We start from the raw sequence: 19,842 nt of genomic DNA on the forward strand, positions 1-19,842 counted from the left end.
AACTACATAGGAAAGGAATCGCATTTTCCCACCAAGAAAATGTGGAGTTCCTTATTGCTGAATAAATGCAATTTCTCTGTGGCAAGAACGCTAGTCTAAAATCAACTTTCTTGAAACTAGTTGAATGTAAATGCATAGATCCCTTAAAAGATTTGCAGTAAAAACAGATAACATAAACAGAACGTCACTTGGGAAACCCCATAATTTGAAAATTCAACCCAGTAATCATGTCATCTACAAGGGTTATGAGTTCCTCTGAACATGCTAGGACAAGACAACTCTCAGCTGATCCAGTTATATTGAGGTTTAAGTCAAAGCGAGCTGTACTACCTGTAGTAGCAGTTCCAGAAGAGTTAAATGCAGCATATAGTACATGACAGAACATTCAATATTTTGTCAGCCCATCACATTTTTTTCCAGCTGACTTTTGCAAAACTGCAGAACTCTCTGGATTTTACACCTGTCATCTAACTAGCTTCAAAATTTCTCACTTTTATAATAAAAGTGCACGTCAGCTAAAATGTCATGGATTCCCTATGCCACTTCGCAAGGGAATCCCAAGGACACTGAAAGCAGGAGGAGGATATTTGATTGATGCACCTCAGAGGCTTGGTTAGGTTAAATGAGGGCTCGGGTGGTATCCAGGGCACATGGGATTCAAGAACACAACTGCTGGTCCTAGTTTCCATCCCATTCCATTATTATTTGCAAGCTATGGACTGCACCTCCTGCTGTGCACATTTACTTAAAGCGGAACAGCATGCTCAAGAGAAGATCCTTTTAGTTTATTGGAGCTCTGTAAGGTATAATCATTTGCTCTGAGTGAGACTATCTTGTACATGAAGACGCTGGGAGGAGCAGGGCTGCTAGATCCTGCCAGAAAGGGAGTGGCTGGTTGAGTTTATAGACTTAATCATGGAAAACTTCCATTCTTGGTGCATGTGGGTTCGAGGGCGGATGCTCACATCTGATTCCCACCCTCCACTCATAGAACCTCTGTGTTCTGTCTTTTGCACAAAGAAGGGATGGGTGATAGCAGTACAAAAAGAAAAGAAAACGAACAATTGTGCTGTAGTTTCAGCAGCACCAAGAGCAAAAAGGGTCCCCCACCCCAAGGTATTAGAGGATAATGAGAAACCTTGCATTAAAATTCTTATTTTTAATTATGTATGAATGTACATGTTAGGGTGACTACTTTCAAAAAAGAGGAATGCATTTCCAAATGCAACACTGTGGTATTTAAATCAACAGAACTTAAAGGTTCTTAGCTTTGGTTGGATCATACCCATATTGCTGTATATTGAATGAAGTATTGCAAATTAGTAGCACAAGTGCAGGGACCTCCTGGTTGTCTCCCCCCCCCTTTATTCCAGTTGCATGGGAGAAATGACTAATTATAATAATAAGGTGGTTGCTTTTCAAGTGTCTTACCCATGGTTCATTAATTCTTTGAATTCACTTATTTTCATAATCATGCAAGCTTTGAACTTAAATGCTGGCTTTTGTTTTTGTGTGTAAATTGAAAAGTAAATCGATGTTATTTTCTCCCCTTCCACTTCACCTGATTGCATAGATACACACACAAACAACCAAGTCCTGTTAAAATGTTGCAGTGTGGAGTATTAGTGTTTCTGATAGGCAGCCATGTCCCCTTCAGGTTCTCCATTCCGTTCTACCTCCCACCCATTTTTCCATGAGTCAGTCAGCATTCCATGACCACTGAGCATGCTCAGTCCTCATTAGGTCTTTTTTTTAGTTGGGGGGCCTTAGAGTTGTTTGAGCCATATTTGTTTGTTTGTTTGTTTGTTTGTTTGTTTGTTTATACATACATACATACATACATACATCTGCAAGGCTTAGGGTTCTGTCAAGTCTGCTGATAATCTTCCTCTTGTGAATGTGTGCTGCTGCTTCAACTATCTAAGCATTGGCAACTATACGTGAGCATCAGAAATAAAGGAAATTATGTTCACTATTATCTATATAGAGAAATCTGTTGCTTTTATATGAGCTAGAGACTGTGTACCATTTGGTTTAGTGGTCATACTACACAATATGGCAGCTGTCTTTATTTGCACAATACCGTACTTAAAAGTTTGGATCCAGACATAGTTGTGGGTAGTATCATGTGGCATTATTTTTCTATCAAATGGAGAAAAGTTTAATCATAAATAGCCCAAATCTACACATATCTTTTTCCACAGAGGGCAAGTATTCAAAAGGTGGAAATGATTATAGTTTCTTACCAAGATACAAGGTTAAGGTTACCAACATAATTAGCCTGATCCTTCGTTATTACCTAAAATCAGTATTCAGAGAAATATCTGCAAAGCTCTAATCGCAAACTTTGTCATTTTAAAATAAAATTGGCAACTCCTGGATGCTTGGCCATTTTCCCAGTCTTGCTGCTTTTTTAAGAACTCTGGTGGATACAGGAGGTTGTACTTATAGTCTGAAGTAATGAAAGTTTATTCACTCTTTTTCAATATCTACAGTTTTGAAGAATTTTAACTTAAGTTTTTGGTTATATTGAGCTCTTTCATATATATATATACATATATATATATATATATATATATATATATATATATATATATATATATATATATTCTAGTCAAAGAAGAGCCAATTCTTAATAAAAGTTACCATGCAAGTGGATTTGATTTTAAAAGTCTAAAATTACATATAATATCTATTGAGCATAATAGGAGGATTTTAGCTTTAGATTTTGCTGCTTTTACGAATGGGTTTACAGAAGCTTCTGCTTTTGCATTTGAAATAATTATTGCTACCTTCGTTGCTGGGCAGCCAAATATAACTGAATGGCAATGAATCATGATTGTGAGTGGTCCCTTTTAGCAACAGAAATTGTTTACCCCAAGGTTTCTGGAACATTTCAAAAGTCCTTTGTTAGCCATGCTTTATATATTATAGGGATGAGAAATGTTGCCATTTTCTGTATACCACATCCACCCAACCATCAGCTGACATCACTGCTGGTGGGCAGGAGGAGAGGGTTTAATACCTCATTGGCTGTGTACCCTGTTTCCAGCAGGGAATGGGATCATGCAGTCAAGGCAGCAAGATATAAGTGGCGACTTAAAGCCCTGAGCAAAAGCACTGTTCGACAAGACTCATGCTTCTCCTTCAAGCCAGTGGAATCTACCCCACTGCTTCTGGCTGCCCACTCACTTAAACCAGAAGTGCAGGCTGTTTCAATAAGAGGGATGATGGAAGTCCAATCGAGGTGGCTTTTCTGGCCACAGTTTTCAGCCATGGGCTGACAAACTTCTCATTGGTTAAATGTACTAATAATCCCTTCTGCAGGCCAAAAACTGAGATCTTGAGCCAGTATCTCAAGGCAGCCCACCATGCTTTGGTGGAGAGTGGGCATTCACCTGTTTCCAGAAATAGAATTGAATTTGGGACACAGTTTGGGACCTGTAATAGGGACCGAAGAAACTTTGCCTGGAACCCATGTAACTTAGGAAATAAACCATTGTACCAGACATTTGAAGCACAGAGAAGTTGGGATTTTGCATTAAAACCCTTATGGCTGATTGAACATAATGGCCTCTCCTTGTAAAAAAGAATCAGAGTATAGCAAGTTTGAGCAAGATCTTCCCTGCAACTGCTGATGCAAAGGGAGGGCAATCCTTCAAAGTAGTGTCATGTTGCCTGCTTTGACATCCAGACTTCAAAGGAACTAATCCCATGATGTCATTCGTGATGTCAGTTGATTGACACATGGGTTGCTTGCCCACCTGTCAAATTTGACCTGTGGAGCTGTTAAGTAGCCTATTGGGGGAAAGGAAGGGCCATAGCTCAGTGGTAAAGGATCTGCTTTGCATGCAGAATGTCCCAGGTTCAACCCCCAGCATCTCCCTGTAGTGCTGGGACTGCTCCCTGCTGAAACCCGGGAAAGCGGTAATTGTAGACAGTATTGAGCTAGATGGACCAATGATCTGACTTGGTATAAAGTAGTTTCCTATATTCAAAGGCATCACTGTACACTCTTTCTACACAGGCCTTTTCACCTCTTACTTTTAGTTGACTTTAAAAAAAAAATCACTTACATGGGAGGTATTTTCTTTGGATGTCTCCAAGATCGGTGCCTTTACTGCTCGTGCTTTTTTTTTTTTTGTTGATGTGGTTCAAATATTTGTCTTCAATGCATTCAACCAAAGAGCCTGAATATGGCATACATTGTTTCATCAAAGAGTCTTAGCTTTTTGTGCTAGGCATTTGAAAACTGTGCTTCGTCATCCTACAGGTGTGTTCATAAGCATGAACTGAATTGCCGAAGCTTCCCCAATAACAAAACTGGGAACTAAACTTTCTCTTTTTAAAAAATCCATGAGCCCCAGATGCCACATGGGTTTTTGTATTTAAATGTAGTAAACCCAAAACAGAATTGGGGGCGGGGGGAGAACACTTGCTGCGGTTGTCCTCTAACCTATTTTCTTTCCCCTGCAGGAACTTTTTACACCAGAATGCAAGTTTAAGGAGTCTGTTTTCGAAAATTATTATGTAATCTACTCATCAATGCTCTACAGACAGCAAGAGTCAGGAAGGGCCTGGTTCTTGGGGCTCAATAAAGAAGGCCAAGTCATGAAAGGAAATAGAGTGAAGAAAACAAAACCAGCAGCGCATTTTCTACCGAAGCCATTGGAAGGTAAGCTTTGCATTGGCATTAGTGGCGTATCTTCACTTTTTGTGCAGCACACAGAGTGGGTGGCTTCAGGGGTACATTTTTATCATTCATGAGGGTTTCTAAAGATTGCTGGATGATATCTCCCTAGCTCCAATGAGTATTTTGTAGGGAAATTTGTTGGGACATCTTCCATAGCTTCTGTTCAGTTTTGGATATATAAGCTTTTCTGGGAAAAGGTATAAGTGGGCTGGGCTGGACATTTGACTTAGCTTTTATAAGCACTTTCCATTCCAATTTCCATTTTAAAAAAAATCATCAGAAATAAAGCATATGCTGAGATTCAGATCTCCCTAGTTGGTTACACAAAAACTTACCACAAAGCATGAACCCTGAATTTTTGTTTTGAATTATATTTCACAATGCATTTTCAAGCAAAGTGCTCTACATATATTGTCTCAACAATCCTTACAACAGCCTTGTATTTTTTATCACCCCCATATTGCAGGTGGGAACTGAGGCTGGTGGGAGAGGGATGGCTCTCTCAAAGGCCACCTATTGAGCCTATGACAAAGACAAAAATTTCTTTCTTCACAGCCCCGTCTTTTAGCAGCCATGCTACATCCGCAGTCCATTTTGAGATGCTGGAAAAGTGCTTTCGAAAGTGGCTTTCCACACTCAAGCCCTGATCAAGTACCACCACACGCACAAAAAGCCTTTCATGTGTGCCCTTTTCAAACAGAATGAAGCAATATACAAAATACTCCTACAGGGAAAAATAAAATGTAAACAATTGGGGCCAGAAGGTCATTAAAGATGAGGCATGGCACACTGGCTCATGAGACTAGCTCATGAGACTCTCTCTCCTTGTGGGAATATTGAGATTGCAAGTGCGCACTTGTCGGGACAAGTGGGTCTGCTCCCATCAGCAAAGGAAGTCCTGGCTTTAGGTGGCAAGGCTGCACCCTCCTGTTCGGTATCCCTCTCAGTCACGGCTGCCATCTGTTCAGTTTCTTTTTCTTTTTAATATATTCTTCATTGATTTTACTTTTAACATTACATCACATACAATTTATATTCCATACATTCTTTATCACTCCTTGACTTCCCCTCTTCCTCCTACTGTCTTCTTTAACTTGATTCTTCATTTTCCACATTGTCTTATCGTCGTTCATCTTTCTTATTATCTTCAACTGTCTAACAATTATACCAACTCTTAACTTATATCCATTCGATTCCATTTTCCTTTATGTTGTTGTTCAGTCGTTCAGTCGTGTCCGACTCTTCGTGACCCCATGGACCAGAGCACGCCAGGCCAAACTCATGCCAGTCGCTTCGAGAGCACTGCCCAACCATCTCATCCTCTGTCATCCCCTTCTCCTTGTGCCCTCCATCTTTCCCAACATCAGGGTCTTTTCCAGGGAGTCTTCTCTTCTCATGAGGTGGCCAAAGTATTGGAGCCTCAACTTCAGGAGCTGCCCTTCCAGTGAGCACTCAGGGCTGATTTCTTTAAGGATGGATATGTTTGATCTTTTTGCAGTCCATGGGACTCTCAAGAGTCTCCTCCAGCACCATAATTCAAAAGCATCAATTCTTCGGTGATCAGCCTTCTTGATGGTCCAGCTCTCACTTCCATACATTACTACTGGGGAAACCATAGCTTTAACTATACGGACCTTTGTCGGCAAGGTGATGTCTCTGAGGTGCCACAAAGCATTGTGGGGGGACGCAAAATGCTCACTGTGACTTGAAGGGGTATGGGCGGATATGGGGGGGGGTGACAAAAAAAAATCCGCACTGGGTACCACTTGGGCTTGCTATGCCTCTGCTCACATGTCACAGCACAGGTAAACAGAGCTAAGGAGAGTGGTGGTTTCCCACCTACCTGCTTAGTATGCATACATAACTTCTTCATACATAACTATGGCATTGACAGAGCCAGTGCTTAAGACTTAATACTAACAGCCAGTATGCTTACACCTCTATAGGAAATGCACTGGGAGCAATTTCTCTAGGATTGGGAAGTCTGATATTGTTATAGTCTGTGTTTTCAAAGTAGCACCGTTAGTGGGCAGATTTTTCAACTGGGACCCTTAACCAATTATGGTTGGAGGCGCTGGCCCTGCCAATTTAGAACCAGTTATTAGGAAAGCTAGTTTTAAAGCTTGCCCTCCCAGTGTGTTTGTTAATTGCTAAAGGTGAATGGGCCAAGAAAACTATCAGGGTGGTGATGGTCGCTGTTACACGTGGATATTTAATTAGTCTGCTAGCTGATAGAATGTGCATTAGCCTTGTGGAATCAATAGGGGTGTGACAGCTTCATTGGACAACATGGATGGTTTCAGATCTGGGAGTAGCATGCCTGGTCTCCAGGCAATTTTGAGTGAGTGTTGTAGAAAGCTAATATATATCGAAATACACCTAAAAGGGATTTCTCCATCACATGAGTCTAATCAAAATGTCATCATATTATAAGTAGCGTAGTTGTCTCTCATTCAGACTGCATCTTGAGACAATTGCCATTCTCTGTTTAAAATGGTCTTAACCCTATCTACATAAATACTTGCTTTACATATCTTAATGTTGTAGATTTTAAACTCATCCAGCTTCCAATTCCCCATAACTTTTATACATATAATCAGAAGGAACTTATGACACAACCATATTTGTACCCTGCTCATCTGACTGGGTTACCTCAGCCACTCTGGGCAGTTTCCAACATACATAAAAACATAATAAAACATTACACATTGAAAAGCTTCTCTAAACAGGGCTGCCTTCAGATGTCTTCTAAACTCATCTCCTTGACATCTAATGAGAGGGCATTCCTCAGGGTGGGTGCCACTGTAAAAAAGACCCTCTGGCTGGTTCTCTGTAGCTTCACTCCTCGCAGTTGAGGGAACTGCCAGAAGGCTCTTGGTGCTGGATCTGTGTCGAGGCTGAATGATGGGGGTGGAGACCCTCCTTCAGGTATAAAGTGTCGGGGCCATTTAGGGATTTAAAGGTCAACACCAACACTTTGAATTGCACCTGGAAATGTACTGGAAGCCAATGTAGGTCTTTCAGAACCAGTGTTATACAAGTGTGTGTGTTTAAACTCCCTTTTTATTTTTATAAAGCAGCAACTCAGTTAAATGGAGTTTAAGTATTGGGATCTCTCACGTTTTACTTACACATCTTATCTCTTTCTCTTCTCCTCATTCCTCTTCCTGTGTAGTTGCCATGTATCGAGAACCATCTTTGCATGATGTTGGAGAAACAGTGCCAAAGGCTGGGGTGACTCCAAGTAAAAGCACAAGTGCATCGGCAATAATGAATGGAGGCAAACCAGTTAACAAGAGTAAGACAACATAGCCAGATCCTCATGGGTATTGTGACTTATTGAGCTCTCTTAAGTACGGCTGAGCATTTTATCCTTGCAAGACTTTCTCACTCTGGTGTCTGCGGATCAGCTGGAGGCAAGCAAATGCTTGCTCTTCACTCGTCCCAAACTAGGTTATTGCAAGCGGATAAATCTCAACCCGTATCTCCTCCTACAGCAAAGAAGACACCTGGTTAACCAGCTGAACTCAGACCATGGAATGCCCTACCAGATATGGAATGCCTTTTTAATATCTTTTCTGTGACTGTGACACCTCATGTGAATGACATACTTCACAAGTACACTTGATATCCTGCCTGCTGACAAGTTACCCATAACCCCCCTTTTGAGTCCAGGAAACCCATGTGTTTTAAGTTCAATTTTGTAGCACACAAAATAAGTAATTTCTAGATAGATGCTGTTAACCTGTGCTATTATGAATTTTCTCTTCTTCCCCCTTTTTTACAAGGCTGCTCGCTCTGCTGTTTGTGTGACTCCTTTGCAGGGATTGTGTTTCTCTCAGAGTTAAACGTTGCTGGTGGCTTAGTTCTGAAAAGCAATCAGGGAATCAGGGGAGCTGTCGAAACCCTATTCGGAATTATACCTGTCAAGGAATAGGATCATTGTCTCAGATGTACAAATGGGGATTCGGCAAGGATACTCTCTAGTGTGTTCTTGAGTTTGGCATTACTGAGAAGGGAAAAACATCAAACATGGCCGGTCAACAATCTCTCGAGGCCAATGTTTGACATCCCCTGGCAGTTTCTTTTTGTGTGTGTGTTTTATACATATCACAGGCTTACTGGTAATGGTAACATTTGCCTTGCCCAGCGAGCAAGACCCACACATTTTTGGGAAAGTGGGTCCAAAGAACTCTGTAGGCCTTGTAGGCCTGAACTAAGGCTCATTTTTCATCTACTAGTCCTCATTATTTGAAAGTTAAAGGGAAAAAATTAAGATGAATGAAAATTGCGCTACCTAAGTCCATTTCAAAACAATAGAATCCTTCCTGTTTTTAATGAATGGAACGTAATCCCATCCTTATTTTTTTTGGCTGTAGTCCACTCTCTTACTCAGCAAAGCATGGGCAAGGAAGTTATTGTGTTCTTTTTTGCAGCACCAATGCAAGGGGTAGAATATACTTTAATACTTTCAGTGTTTTAAAAAAAGAGGGGAGTTTTTCAGTGGGACATATTTAAAGAGTTCCTTTGTGTTTCTTTCTAAAAAAGCTCAGCATGCAGAGTTTAATGCTCTCTATATAATTTCAACAGTACCACATTTCCAGTCCAGCTTTTTAGGATAATATATGCCCACCAAATTGCTAGGTTTACGGTGCCTTGCCTTGATCTCAGTATTCTTTCCATTGTACTACATGAACCTAGGAAAATTCTAAAACGATTACAAGGCTAAGAACTTTTACCATTTGATTGCTTAATAAAACGAATACTGTTGATATTTCCTGGATATCAGTTTAAGAGTGGGGTTGAAGCCAATTGAGAAATGAAATGACAAATGGTCACAAGTCTTAGGAGACATGAGAAAAATGCTGTAAAGATGTTAAGTAAATTGGTAAAGAACTTGAAAGTGCTGATTAAAAAACTTGATAAAAGCAGAAGGCATGCTATGGACCAAAATGTACCTCAGTTCTGGAAAACCATGTATTAGACTATTTGGTGTTCATTTTCATGTTTTCCCCCCTCATTTCATTTTTGAGACTGTGTTTTCAGAATGGCTTTTAAAAATTGGTTCACATTTACATAAATTATGATCTGTTCAATTGTTCAGCCTGCTTAGGTAGTCAACTAGATTGAACATTGCTTAACTCTTGACGCTTACAAGATTTTCATAACAGCTTCTATTTTAATAAGCAAACACTTGATATACATCCAAGTAGGTTATGTGATGTTGCTTAAGTAGAAATATACAATGTAAGCATTCAGACCAATTTTTTTGTTTTATTTCCATTTAAGACAAGAGACTGTTTAAGGTTGGTTCTTTTTAACCAGAAGAGTGAAGCACATAAAATGATGCTCAATTTTCCAAGCGCTTAAAAAGACATAAGAAGAAGAAACTAAAGAGGTGTTTTAAAGCAGTGAAAACGGTATGTGCACAAAAATAAACCCTGAGCATCCTTTTACCCCGTGGCTTTCTCAAAACACTCTCTTGTGTTCTCTACCACATAGGGACAAAAAGGACCAACTTCCCCTGCATTAATTGGATGTTCAGGGTGATCAGCAGGTGGTGTAGCCTTCTCATGCAGGTACACTTATGTGCAAGGGCTGTGTAGTAAATACTGAAACTGAAGGTCTCTAAACTATCCATACTTTGCTCTAAAATGTGAAATGTTTTGTGTTATTCTCTAAAGACTCAGTTCCAGCAGCCTGCTGACTTTCATTCTAAATAGACAATTAAGTTTCTATACTGTGCAACTGGAATTAAAACGAAACAAAGTTATAAAACAGGAAAGCAAAATAAAAAAGGTGTGAAATGTATTCTTTTTGCTAAATTTTGGAATCAGTTTTGTATTAGTGGATGAATGGGAGAGGCAGGTGTTGGGTATACAGTTGACTTTAGCACTGGGGAGTATGAAGATAGTATCGTATCTGGTCAGATCATGCAACTGATTTTATAAGGCCAGCATAGAAAAATAAAATTTCATCCCTACTGCATCTTAATCCAGACTGCACTCATCACAGTATAGTCTGTTGGGTCTACCCTGCACTGTCAACTCTTCATCTTTTCATCTATGGAGAAACTCATGAGACATAATCAAAGTTCTGCAAAATGGGATCAATATCCTTTGAAACACAACAATTTAATTTCCAACATGCAAACTCATGTTGCCAAGCCAACTGGTTGAGAGTGGCTAATATAATGTTAAGGCTGAGTTTATTTTTGTAATGTGAATGGTTGGCGCTATGCTGTAAGTAAAACACACAATGTCACCTTTGGTGGTCTCTTCTGTGTCTGGACGGGTCTTAAACCAACTGAGAACCTGTTTCAGCACAAAGGAGAGGATTCATTGTTTCTTGTGCTTCAGTTACTCCTTTAGGTTTGTCTCTTGTCTCATCTGTTGCATGGGAAGAGGATGGTAATGATGAACTGCATGTCGTAGGCTATATGTATCAGACCTGTTGGTATGTACTGCTAAACTGACATACATATAAGCAATGAGTTTGTCTGCATTGTACAGTTTGTGTTTATTACCATTTTGTTGTATACACAGATGCAACATATTGAATAAAATATTTGTATGAAGGCATATTAAAAAACCCCAACATTTGATATTTTACCCCCCCAAAAAAGTTGTGCAAAGTAACATTGCATTGGCAGCAGTATAACAAAACATCATGTACATAGTTTGGCAAAACTCAATTCTCTCTCCTTTGACCATGCCAAAGAAAATTTTAGCTCCTTAATCTATTACCTCTCTTGCTGTTTTCCAGGACAACATGTAGCCATTTTGTTTCCTCTCAAATTAATTTCTGTCAAGCAAAACTTTCTTTTCAACTGTCTGTTACTTGCTAAAGAAATGTACCAGTAAACTTGATGGAATCAATTTGTATTTACAGGTCAAATGTGTATACTGCCATGTAAACACCATGTTTGTGTTCCCACATTCTCTCAGTTTGCATGTTTTGTTGTGTTGGCTACTAGCTTCAATCCCCGCAAAGGAGGCAGCATTATCAGCAATGAACAAATATGGTAATGACAGACCCCTTCCATGTCATGCAGTTCTAATTGCAGAGGGAAATCAGACATTCCTCTGATCCCGAGACCTGCTTGCCCTGATGGATTTCTTGGGCATATTGGGTTTTGCCATTCATGCCAGCAGCTTCTTTTGCTGAGATACATGAGAAAGGCAACCTAGATGAAGGAGTTCTAAGCATGCATTAGAACTTGCCTACCCCCAAACTCATCATTGGATCTGGATATCCGGGTGATGGACTGCAGTGGGGTAAGACTGCACCTTTCATCCTTTTAGCAGTTAAAAAAAAAACACTTTTACTTATTCTGCAAAATCTCACCTAAGTCCATGAAAAACCCCATTCCCTGCTAAAATACTGAATTAAGTACCACCTTTTGTTCTGTCTAGGAAGCATCCACAACACACAGGAGTTCTCACTAGCCCACCAACACTCATACACTCTTATAGGGATCTAATAGGGAGGTAATATATAAAAGTTTGCAACACACTTTAGGATTTTCTGTCCTTGACGTTACATTAAAACTGACATAAAATATTTGTATGAAATTATTTTTCCCTGCATCAATTTGATTTAACTTCTTTAGAATTATATTGCCCTATAGCAAACTATCAAGGCATTTAAAAAAAATAAATGACTACTTGCTATAAAGATTTTGCCTGGGATGTGTGTGTGTGTGTATTGAGGGGGGTGGTCTTCTTCTTACCATATGGGGGAAGGTTTTCACTGTCTTAGTGCCAATATCCTATTGCATTAGGTGATTTGGCTTACATACCTTCTCTTGTATTGCACTGAAATACTTTTCAACTATGTCCTGAAAAGACACCATCCATCTATGGATACTTAAATACAATTTATTTTTAGCTATTTGGTTTAAAAATCATATTCTTGTGATACTTTTCAAACGGAGGTATTTTATCCCCCAAATTTTTAAGATTGAGAGTCTCATCTCCTGATATCTTCAAAGCAGGTTTGGGGAGAGAGGCTGCTAATTTGACCAGAGAAGCAGTGCAGGAGTAGTGGATGCTTAAACCCTTTCTTCCCATGCTATCCTTCTAGGCCCCAGCTACTTTTTAAGTTATGAAAGAGACATCAGGAAAAGTCTCCTGCTCTGCGTGGAGTTTGGCTCTTAGTCTTTAAATAGACAGGTAGGATATGGACAAATACCATCACTTAGGGTCAAGAGATAATCAGGGCCAATCAGATTATTTTGCTATATTTCTGCTGCATATCCATAAATTCAGCAGGTGGTCATTATTTTCATACTGGCAATCCCCTTGAATACAGCCTGCTTGGGCACATTCCTTCCCTGAAGGGAAGTGGACCATGGTTGTCCACAAATTATAAGTCACATCCTTTATGGACCACGTGAAGAGGGTCCCCCACAGGAACACACACACCCCCTCAAACTTTGGGGATGTGCATTTGCAAGACCTGTTTGCACTGGATTGAGACACGTTTCTTGAGTACATACTTTATCTTTCCAGGGGGGATTCTCATGAGAAAAGCATTTGCACTTGCAATGTTCCAACTGCACTTTCAAGTGGCACCATCTTGGAAAGACTGCACTGCTAGTTTCCCCTGAACATTTTCGTTGGATTCAAAATTATATGTTGGGTTAGCTCCTTATAAAACTATACGTTGAATCTTAGATGTCAAGGGAAGTGTCGCTTGCAGATTTAAGTGGGCAGTATATAAAAGCAACAAGCCACCTTAGGTTTATATTTCCCTATGTATGCCACTCACTCATATAGCCAACGGCAATTCTCATTATGGCACACATAGTGAACAGGCTATGCAGGCAAGTGAATTACACACAAGATGAAATCTTACAGCCTAATTAACTGTAGCAAAAATACATTATTGGAAAAGTGAATGAAAATGGACGCTTACCCCTTCCTCCAGGTAGGTGGCTGTTGCAGATCCTGACACTTGGTCACAATCCCTGGGTAGCCAAAACGCATATGGCCAGGTGGCCGTGGGGAATTGCCCTGGCCGCCTGGGGGTTCCCGCCAGCTCCTGCACTTTAAATTGGCCAATGAGAGGCCTGCTCTGGGGGGTGTACCTCACTAGCTGAAAGGGCATTGGCTGCCCACCTGCCCTGAGTAGCTAGTGAGGAATAAAAGCCAGCAGCACCTTCCACCCTCAGTGCAGTTGGCAGAGGAGCATAGTGAACTGGCTATGCAGGCAAGTGAATGACATCCAAGATGAAATCTTATAGCTTAATTAACTGTAGTAAAGTACATTCTCAGAAAAGTGATCAAAAATTATGACTATTTTGTTCTCACTGGACAAAGGGCTTCGCGATCTGAGGCTGAGATAGTATATAGTTATCAGAGGCATTCCTATCTCATTCCTTTCCCCACTTCACTATGCTTCCTCTTAAATCAGAAATGTGCAAACGTTGGTGAAGAGCAGCAACTGAAGGGGCAAACCACAAAGATGCAGAATGTTTTAATAAGATACTGCAACTGGTCTGTCCTGAAGTTTTTCCAAGTCATAATTGTTCTTCTTTTAGAGCAATTTTGGTGGGTGGACTCACTAATTCCTCAAACGTTTACAAAATTCTCCATTGTAGGGAACTCATTTTGATGGCTTGCCACTTTGGTTTGTTTGCTCCCGATTGCTAAAGGTTGCCCCTTCTTTTATTTAATGCATCACACATTGCACAGCTACAGCCCATGTTCTTTCACTGTCTTAAGCAGGGTGGGGTAACAATAACTGCTAGTGGTTAAGAAAAGTTCACTCCCATACTTGTGTGGGATGGGAATGCTCCTGATTTTCATGCTACCCTGTAAATGGCTAAGAAGTCTCTGTAATGACATAAAGGATAGCATTAGTAGTCATGATACACATGCAGTATAGTTCTATAGGAAGGCATGCCAAAGCCCACCGAAACCAAAGGGTTAAGATGTGCCTAACTGCATGCAATTGCCAATTGCCCGAGCGCCATTTTTTGGTTGGTATTATCAGTTATTTGGTTAGTAATATCAGAGTGTTTACATCAGGGGTCGCCAGCCCAGCACCCATGCCATGCCATGACATCCATGAAGGCTTCCACTGGTGCCCATGGACAGGGACCCCAGACTGAGCTTTCACAGGGAAAAGGGTTTCTAGCCCTCCTAGAAAGAAAGTTATGGGGCAAAACATGCAAGTAACGTCCAGGCAACTTCTGTTAAATGCAAGTGAGTGCGGTATGGCCATTTCCCCTGGTATTGAGGGCATCCTGTTGCTATTTGATCGCAATAGCGTGTGTGTGTGTGTGTGTGTGTGCGCGCGCGCACGCACACAAAACCAATATTGTAAGATTTCCACAGTCAGAACCAGCAGGCCACAACTGACTTTCCATGGTAAGCATTAGATTGCCTGGGGTGGCTGTGTCTCTAATTTTGTGTTATGCCACACTCCACGCAGCATTTTGTGTTATAGCAGCTATTTTGGAACTGGTGTGCCCAACACTCCCTCAAAATTTGAAATATGCCCACCCATCCAAAAGGGTTGGCGACCCCCGATTTACATAATCAAGCCTCGCAATCGTTGCTAGCAATGGTAAGAACTATAGTAATGCAAAGGACAGCCTAAAGGCAACTACATAGATGTCTAAATACCATTGCAAGTCGGGAACCCAACACATCCTAAGAATTTATACAGCCAGCCTTGACTTCTCTCCTGCCTTTCTAGAAGTTATTTCTACCAGTGGAAACGCAATTTCTGCTCTTAGCTACAGTTGACCAACCACAGTGTCAGAATGTTAAAGGAGCAAAAACGGAAGAATGCTGCTGGAGCACATTAGGAACTAATTGGGTTGTTCCTATGTGCACCTACATGCACAATGCATGCATTACACTGAGAAGGTGGTTAATATGTGAGTTGAAGGTGTGAAGGCAGCAAATGGCCTCTTTATGTATGCAATTATTTACCAGCCCCCTAGTTCACACCAGTCATCTGATGAAATCAGTTTATGCAATATAAACTGGTGGCAGGCACAGTTTGCATAAGCAGCAAGAAGAAGAAGAAGAAGAAACGTATCCCACAATATTCCTATCTGCCCATTTATACAGGTCATCTGAATGGAGGTTCTCCTCTTTGAATTTAATGGAGCTGCCCTACAAAAGGAGATAATACACTGGGTTTCAGTTTCCGTACTTTTTATGCTCAAAGTTCAGACTCCCCCATTACTGTTCTGCCTCTAAGTATTTTAGACCTTGGAGCTAATACATTAAAAGCTGGAGTAGGGAAAGCACAGTACGGCGTCCAGCTTGATTGGTGGCATGTTTCCTAGCTCAAGGCCATTTACAGTTTGCACACACATACACGTAAATGTGTCTGCAATCTGATGGCTCCAGACCTTGCATGGAACTCTGTATGCGCAATGGGGCCCAACTTATGCACAGAGAGAATTTCCTTTTATCAACAAGAATCAAAATCCAATGATTATGGCAGAATTTTGATCTGGGGCAAACGTATCAAAGTTGTCAGTCAGGAATAACATTTATTTTGAGCCCCTTTTAAGCTAAGTGTCCATTTAGCAATTTGTTATACTGATCAGCATTGACGGTGCAATGCTGTCATTCAACTATAGCCAATGTGGCTTAGATCCAGGCACAGGGAAGCTGCAACTATGCTCCATATTAATTGGACTGTGGGTGTGCCATCCAGTACCTTTCTACATAAATAAAGCCCAGCAAATATTTAGATGGCCATTCCAGTTGCCCCAGGGTCACAAAAACCACATGTTTAAGATATAAGCATAGTTTTATGGACGTCTCTAGTCAAAGCAGCAAACCATAATTATGAATTACTGCATCACTAGGAATCTTCAGCTAATGCTGTATCAATATATTTTTGGAAGTGCACTGTTTGGAGTTTAAAGATGGCATAGAACAGCTCTGAGGAGTATCTGCCTGATTATGCATGCACATAACTCCTGTTTAATAAATTATGCACAGACATTTAGAGGTCACTGAGTACAGGCACTGATAAGAGGTGCGTCTTTTGCTTTTAAAGGAGACAAGAAATGGAATCGCATGAAGGGTTTGCTCTGTGTGTGTGTTGTGGGGGGAGGGAATTGTTTATACCCAGGTAATGCTAGCTTCCTATAAACATCTCACACTTCAGCCATTTCTTTATGGTAGCGGCTTCCTGTTTAAACAGTACCTGCTCTTTCTACAAAAATAAACTCACGTTTTTACAGTAATTAAGAATATATATTTTGCAATGGTCTTTCCTTATTTCTGCATTATGGGTCAACCCTAAAGCTGAATATAGACATCCAAGTTGTTGCAACAAAATAATATATTAAACTTTTATATCTGGATACAGTGCCTCCCCAAACATGTTAGCAAATTTGCTTTTGCCATCCTTTAACACAAAATGTAAGCATTCTTTTTTTTAAAAAAAGAAAAGAATAGAAAATGTATGTAATTCTTTTTTCTCTGAGGAAATAAAGGGCTGCCAATTCTCCATGTACAAAAAGTGATTCTTTGTAAATAAAGCAGGGAACTCCCCGAGAGCTGTGCATTTTTTTTTTCATAATTCAATGTGAACTCCACACTGAGCAGCATTTCACCACTAAAAATAAAATTAAAAAATTGTTCCTAAGACTGACCTATTTGTATTTATTGTTCTAAACCCACAATTTCAATTTTCTGTGCTGTCCTGTTCTAAACACCTTTGACTCTCTGCACAATCACACTGAACAGATGAACTCAGGGCTGGCATCAGATTTGGGTAGCTGGAGCGGCTGAGGCTGGGTTCCCTAATGATATATCTGCCCTATATGCCCTGCATTCCTCCTTTTTCTGGCCTAGTGCTCTACCACTAGAAGACAACGTTGCCCATGGCCCTGCCAAACCTGGATGAACTGACCTTCCTCTGGCAAACCTTCAGTTTCATTCTTTCTATTTTTAAAATGGCAAGATTGGGTGAATACTAGGTCTGATTATAGTAGTTAATGCCAGGTGCATGTAACACACATTCCAAAAGTGGTATCAGTTTTCCTTTGCTTTGCATCAAGGACCAGGCAGCAAGTATTGCTAATGTAACATGACAGGGTTATATGCAATGAATAGCTAAGCTAGGATAGCCAACAAGATGCCCTCCATATGCTGTTGGACAGCAGTTATGCAGAACTTGTGACTGTTAAGCCAAACAACACCAGCAGAGCAGTCAGAGCTGGGTATTAGTCAAAGCTATTCCTGCTGCCTGCCTGGGACTGCTAAAGCAAGGGAGCAGCCACAATATACAGCTGATGTTTGGCCCAATGGGTGATAAAACACTTAAGGCTTGCTGTGCAATTCAAGGTATATTCATGTGATCCACAGAGCCATGAGACATAACGTGGTAAGTCTGCTTCTACACAAGACTTGATCCCCTCTGACAGTAATCCACACACTCATGCACCAAGCCACCTAGGGGACAAAGAGGGACAGGAGGCTTGGCTAGAATAGCTCCGCAGCAAAAAACACATGCTGGGCTTCAAATCTCCCCTACAGGATTGCAGTTAAGCTTAATAGCAAGTATTGCATTCTTGCAATTAAAATCCACTTAGTTACCTTTTCAGCAAGTTCTAAGAGCAAAGGAAATCCCCAAGAAGCCTGCCTTGGCCATTATCCTCTAGATGGCAAGACACTCATCACAGTATATTGATTTATTCAGCCTGCAAGAGATCTGATGGGCACACAATGTTCCAGGGCTGTTGAGAGGTTCTCTCAGCTGGGATGGGGAGTCTGCAGCCTAATTGTACATGGGTGGGGAGAGCTTGGAGAGAAGATAATGAGGATGGGAGGGAAACAACTGGAGGGGGCGAGAGTCAAAGCAGATGACAGGATGGAAAGGGGGTGAGTCCCATGCAGGTGATCAGACCATGGGCAAGAGTGATCTGACCCCCAGTAGCCCAGGGAGTAGGAAGGACCTGAGAGAGGCAGAGAGAGGCGAGATGTGTGAGAGGGAAAGGGGGTGGCAAAAAAGAGAGAGAGAAAAGGCCCTCCCTCTTTTGGCTCTGGACCTGCCAATCACTGGCTTCAGCCATACAGTCCGTAACAGAAAATAAAATTCTCAGTCCTTCTTTATGCATTTGGAATCCACAAGACAGATCGCTTGGGAGCCACAAATCTGTACATTACAACTGTCTCTTTGCCAAAATCTAAGCTGTGGCTTGGCAAATTTGCACAGCCCCCTCCCCCTCCTCCCAAGGCTTCCCTCAGCATCTCAATGAAGAAATCAAATGTGCAGGCACTGTGCTCTCAGGCTTGCTCCGCCTGCTGAAATTAGAGGGACAGATTCCCCATTATAGACTGCTAGGTACATAGCCAAGTGACAAGGACTGGCACTAAGGCAGTTGCCAAATCAGTTTTGCCCACAATTTCTTGCTGCTTCAGTCACTTCCAACCTCCACCACAACCCTCTCAAACTCAGCTTGCTTTTTTTTTCCAGCCGCAGTGTGCCAGAGCACAGTTCCTCCACTTTTGTCCAGAGCCCCCAAACAACAACTGGCACTAGGCCCTGACACGAACCAACTCCCAAACCAATGACCCGTCTTCTTCCCCCTCACACATGAACCCAACCCTGACATGATTGTGCTCTGGCTTGCCATATCCCCTGCACACCACTGCCTTTTTTCTTTCCAGTTCCCTGATGGCATTGGCGAGTGAGAAGAGCCAAATCAAGGCCTATATAATATGTACTGCTGAATTACTTTTGCTAATTCATTTCTGCTTGCTCAGGGAGGCTTTGCCATTCATTCACACAGTCCTAGAAACTTGGGGTGTTCTACGCAACAGCAGCACACCTGATTGCCAATAAAAAGATTACTTTAAAATACGCATTTTGGCAAACATCTGCATTGTGCCGGTCCTGCTTGGTGCTCCTGGTAGTCTCTCTTTTCCTCCTCCTCCTCCTTCACCCTCACAGACTTTGGCCTAATTTAACCACACTACCATCAACTCCAGCTGGCTGCAGCAACACCTCTGAATTTGTTCATGGGTGTCCCCAGTGTCATAGTTGTCCCAAAAGGTAGCGCAGTGAAATCCTTAGCTGTGTGATGCGGTTCACAGCAGCCAGTAAGATTGTGAGCAGTGGAGGCAAATGATGGAAAGAAAGGGGCGGGGGAAGGGGAAGGAGAA

At 41.3% G+C, this 19,842-nt stretch overlaps 1 protein-coding gene across 4 annotated transcripts in view; it reads left to right on the plus strand.

The window, feature by feature from the left end:
- Positions 1-11,571, plus strand: part of FGF14 (fibroblast growth factor 14) — a 282,538-nt gene extending 270,967 nt beyond the window's left edge. For all 4 annotated transcript variants that reach the window (XM_033147792.1, XM_033147795.1, XM_033147791.1 and 1 more), the window contains exons 4-5: positions 4,477-4,675; positions 7,869-11,571. In XM_033147792.1, the coding sequence (XP_033003683.1) occupies positions 4,477-4,675; positions 7,869-8,005 (336 nt within the window). In that variant the 3' untranslated portion in view covers positions 8,006-11,571. The remainder of the gene's footprint in view (positions 1-4,476; positions 4,676-7,868) is intronic.
- Positions 11,572-19,842: the final 8,271 nt, after the last annotated feature.

This window comes from Lacerta agilis, chromosome 4 (assembly GCF_009819535.1).
Source record: "Lacerta agilis isolate rLacAgi1 chromosome 4, rLacAgi1.pri, whole genome shotgun sequence".
Lineage (NCBI taxonomy): Eukaryota > Metazoa > Chordata > Lepidosauria > Squamata > Lacertidae > Lacerta > Lacerta agilis.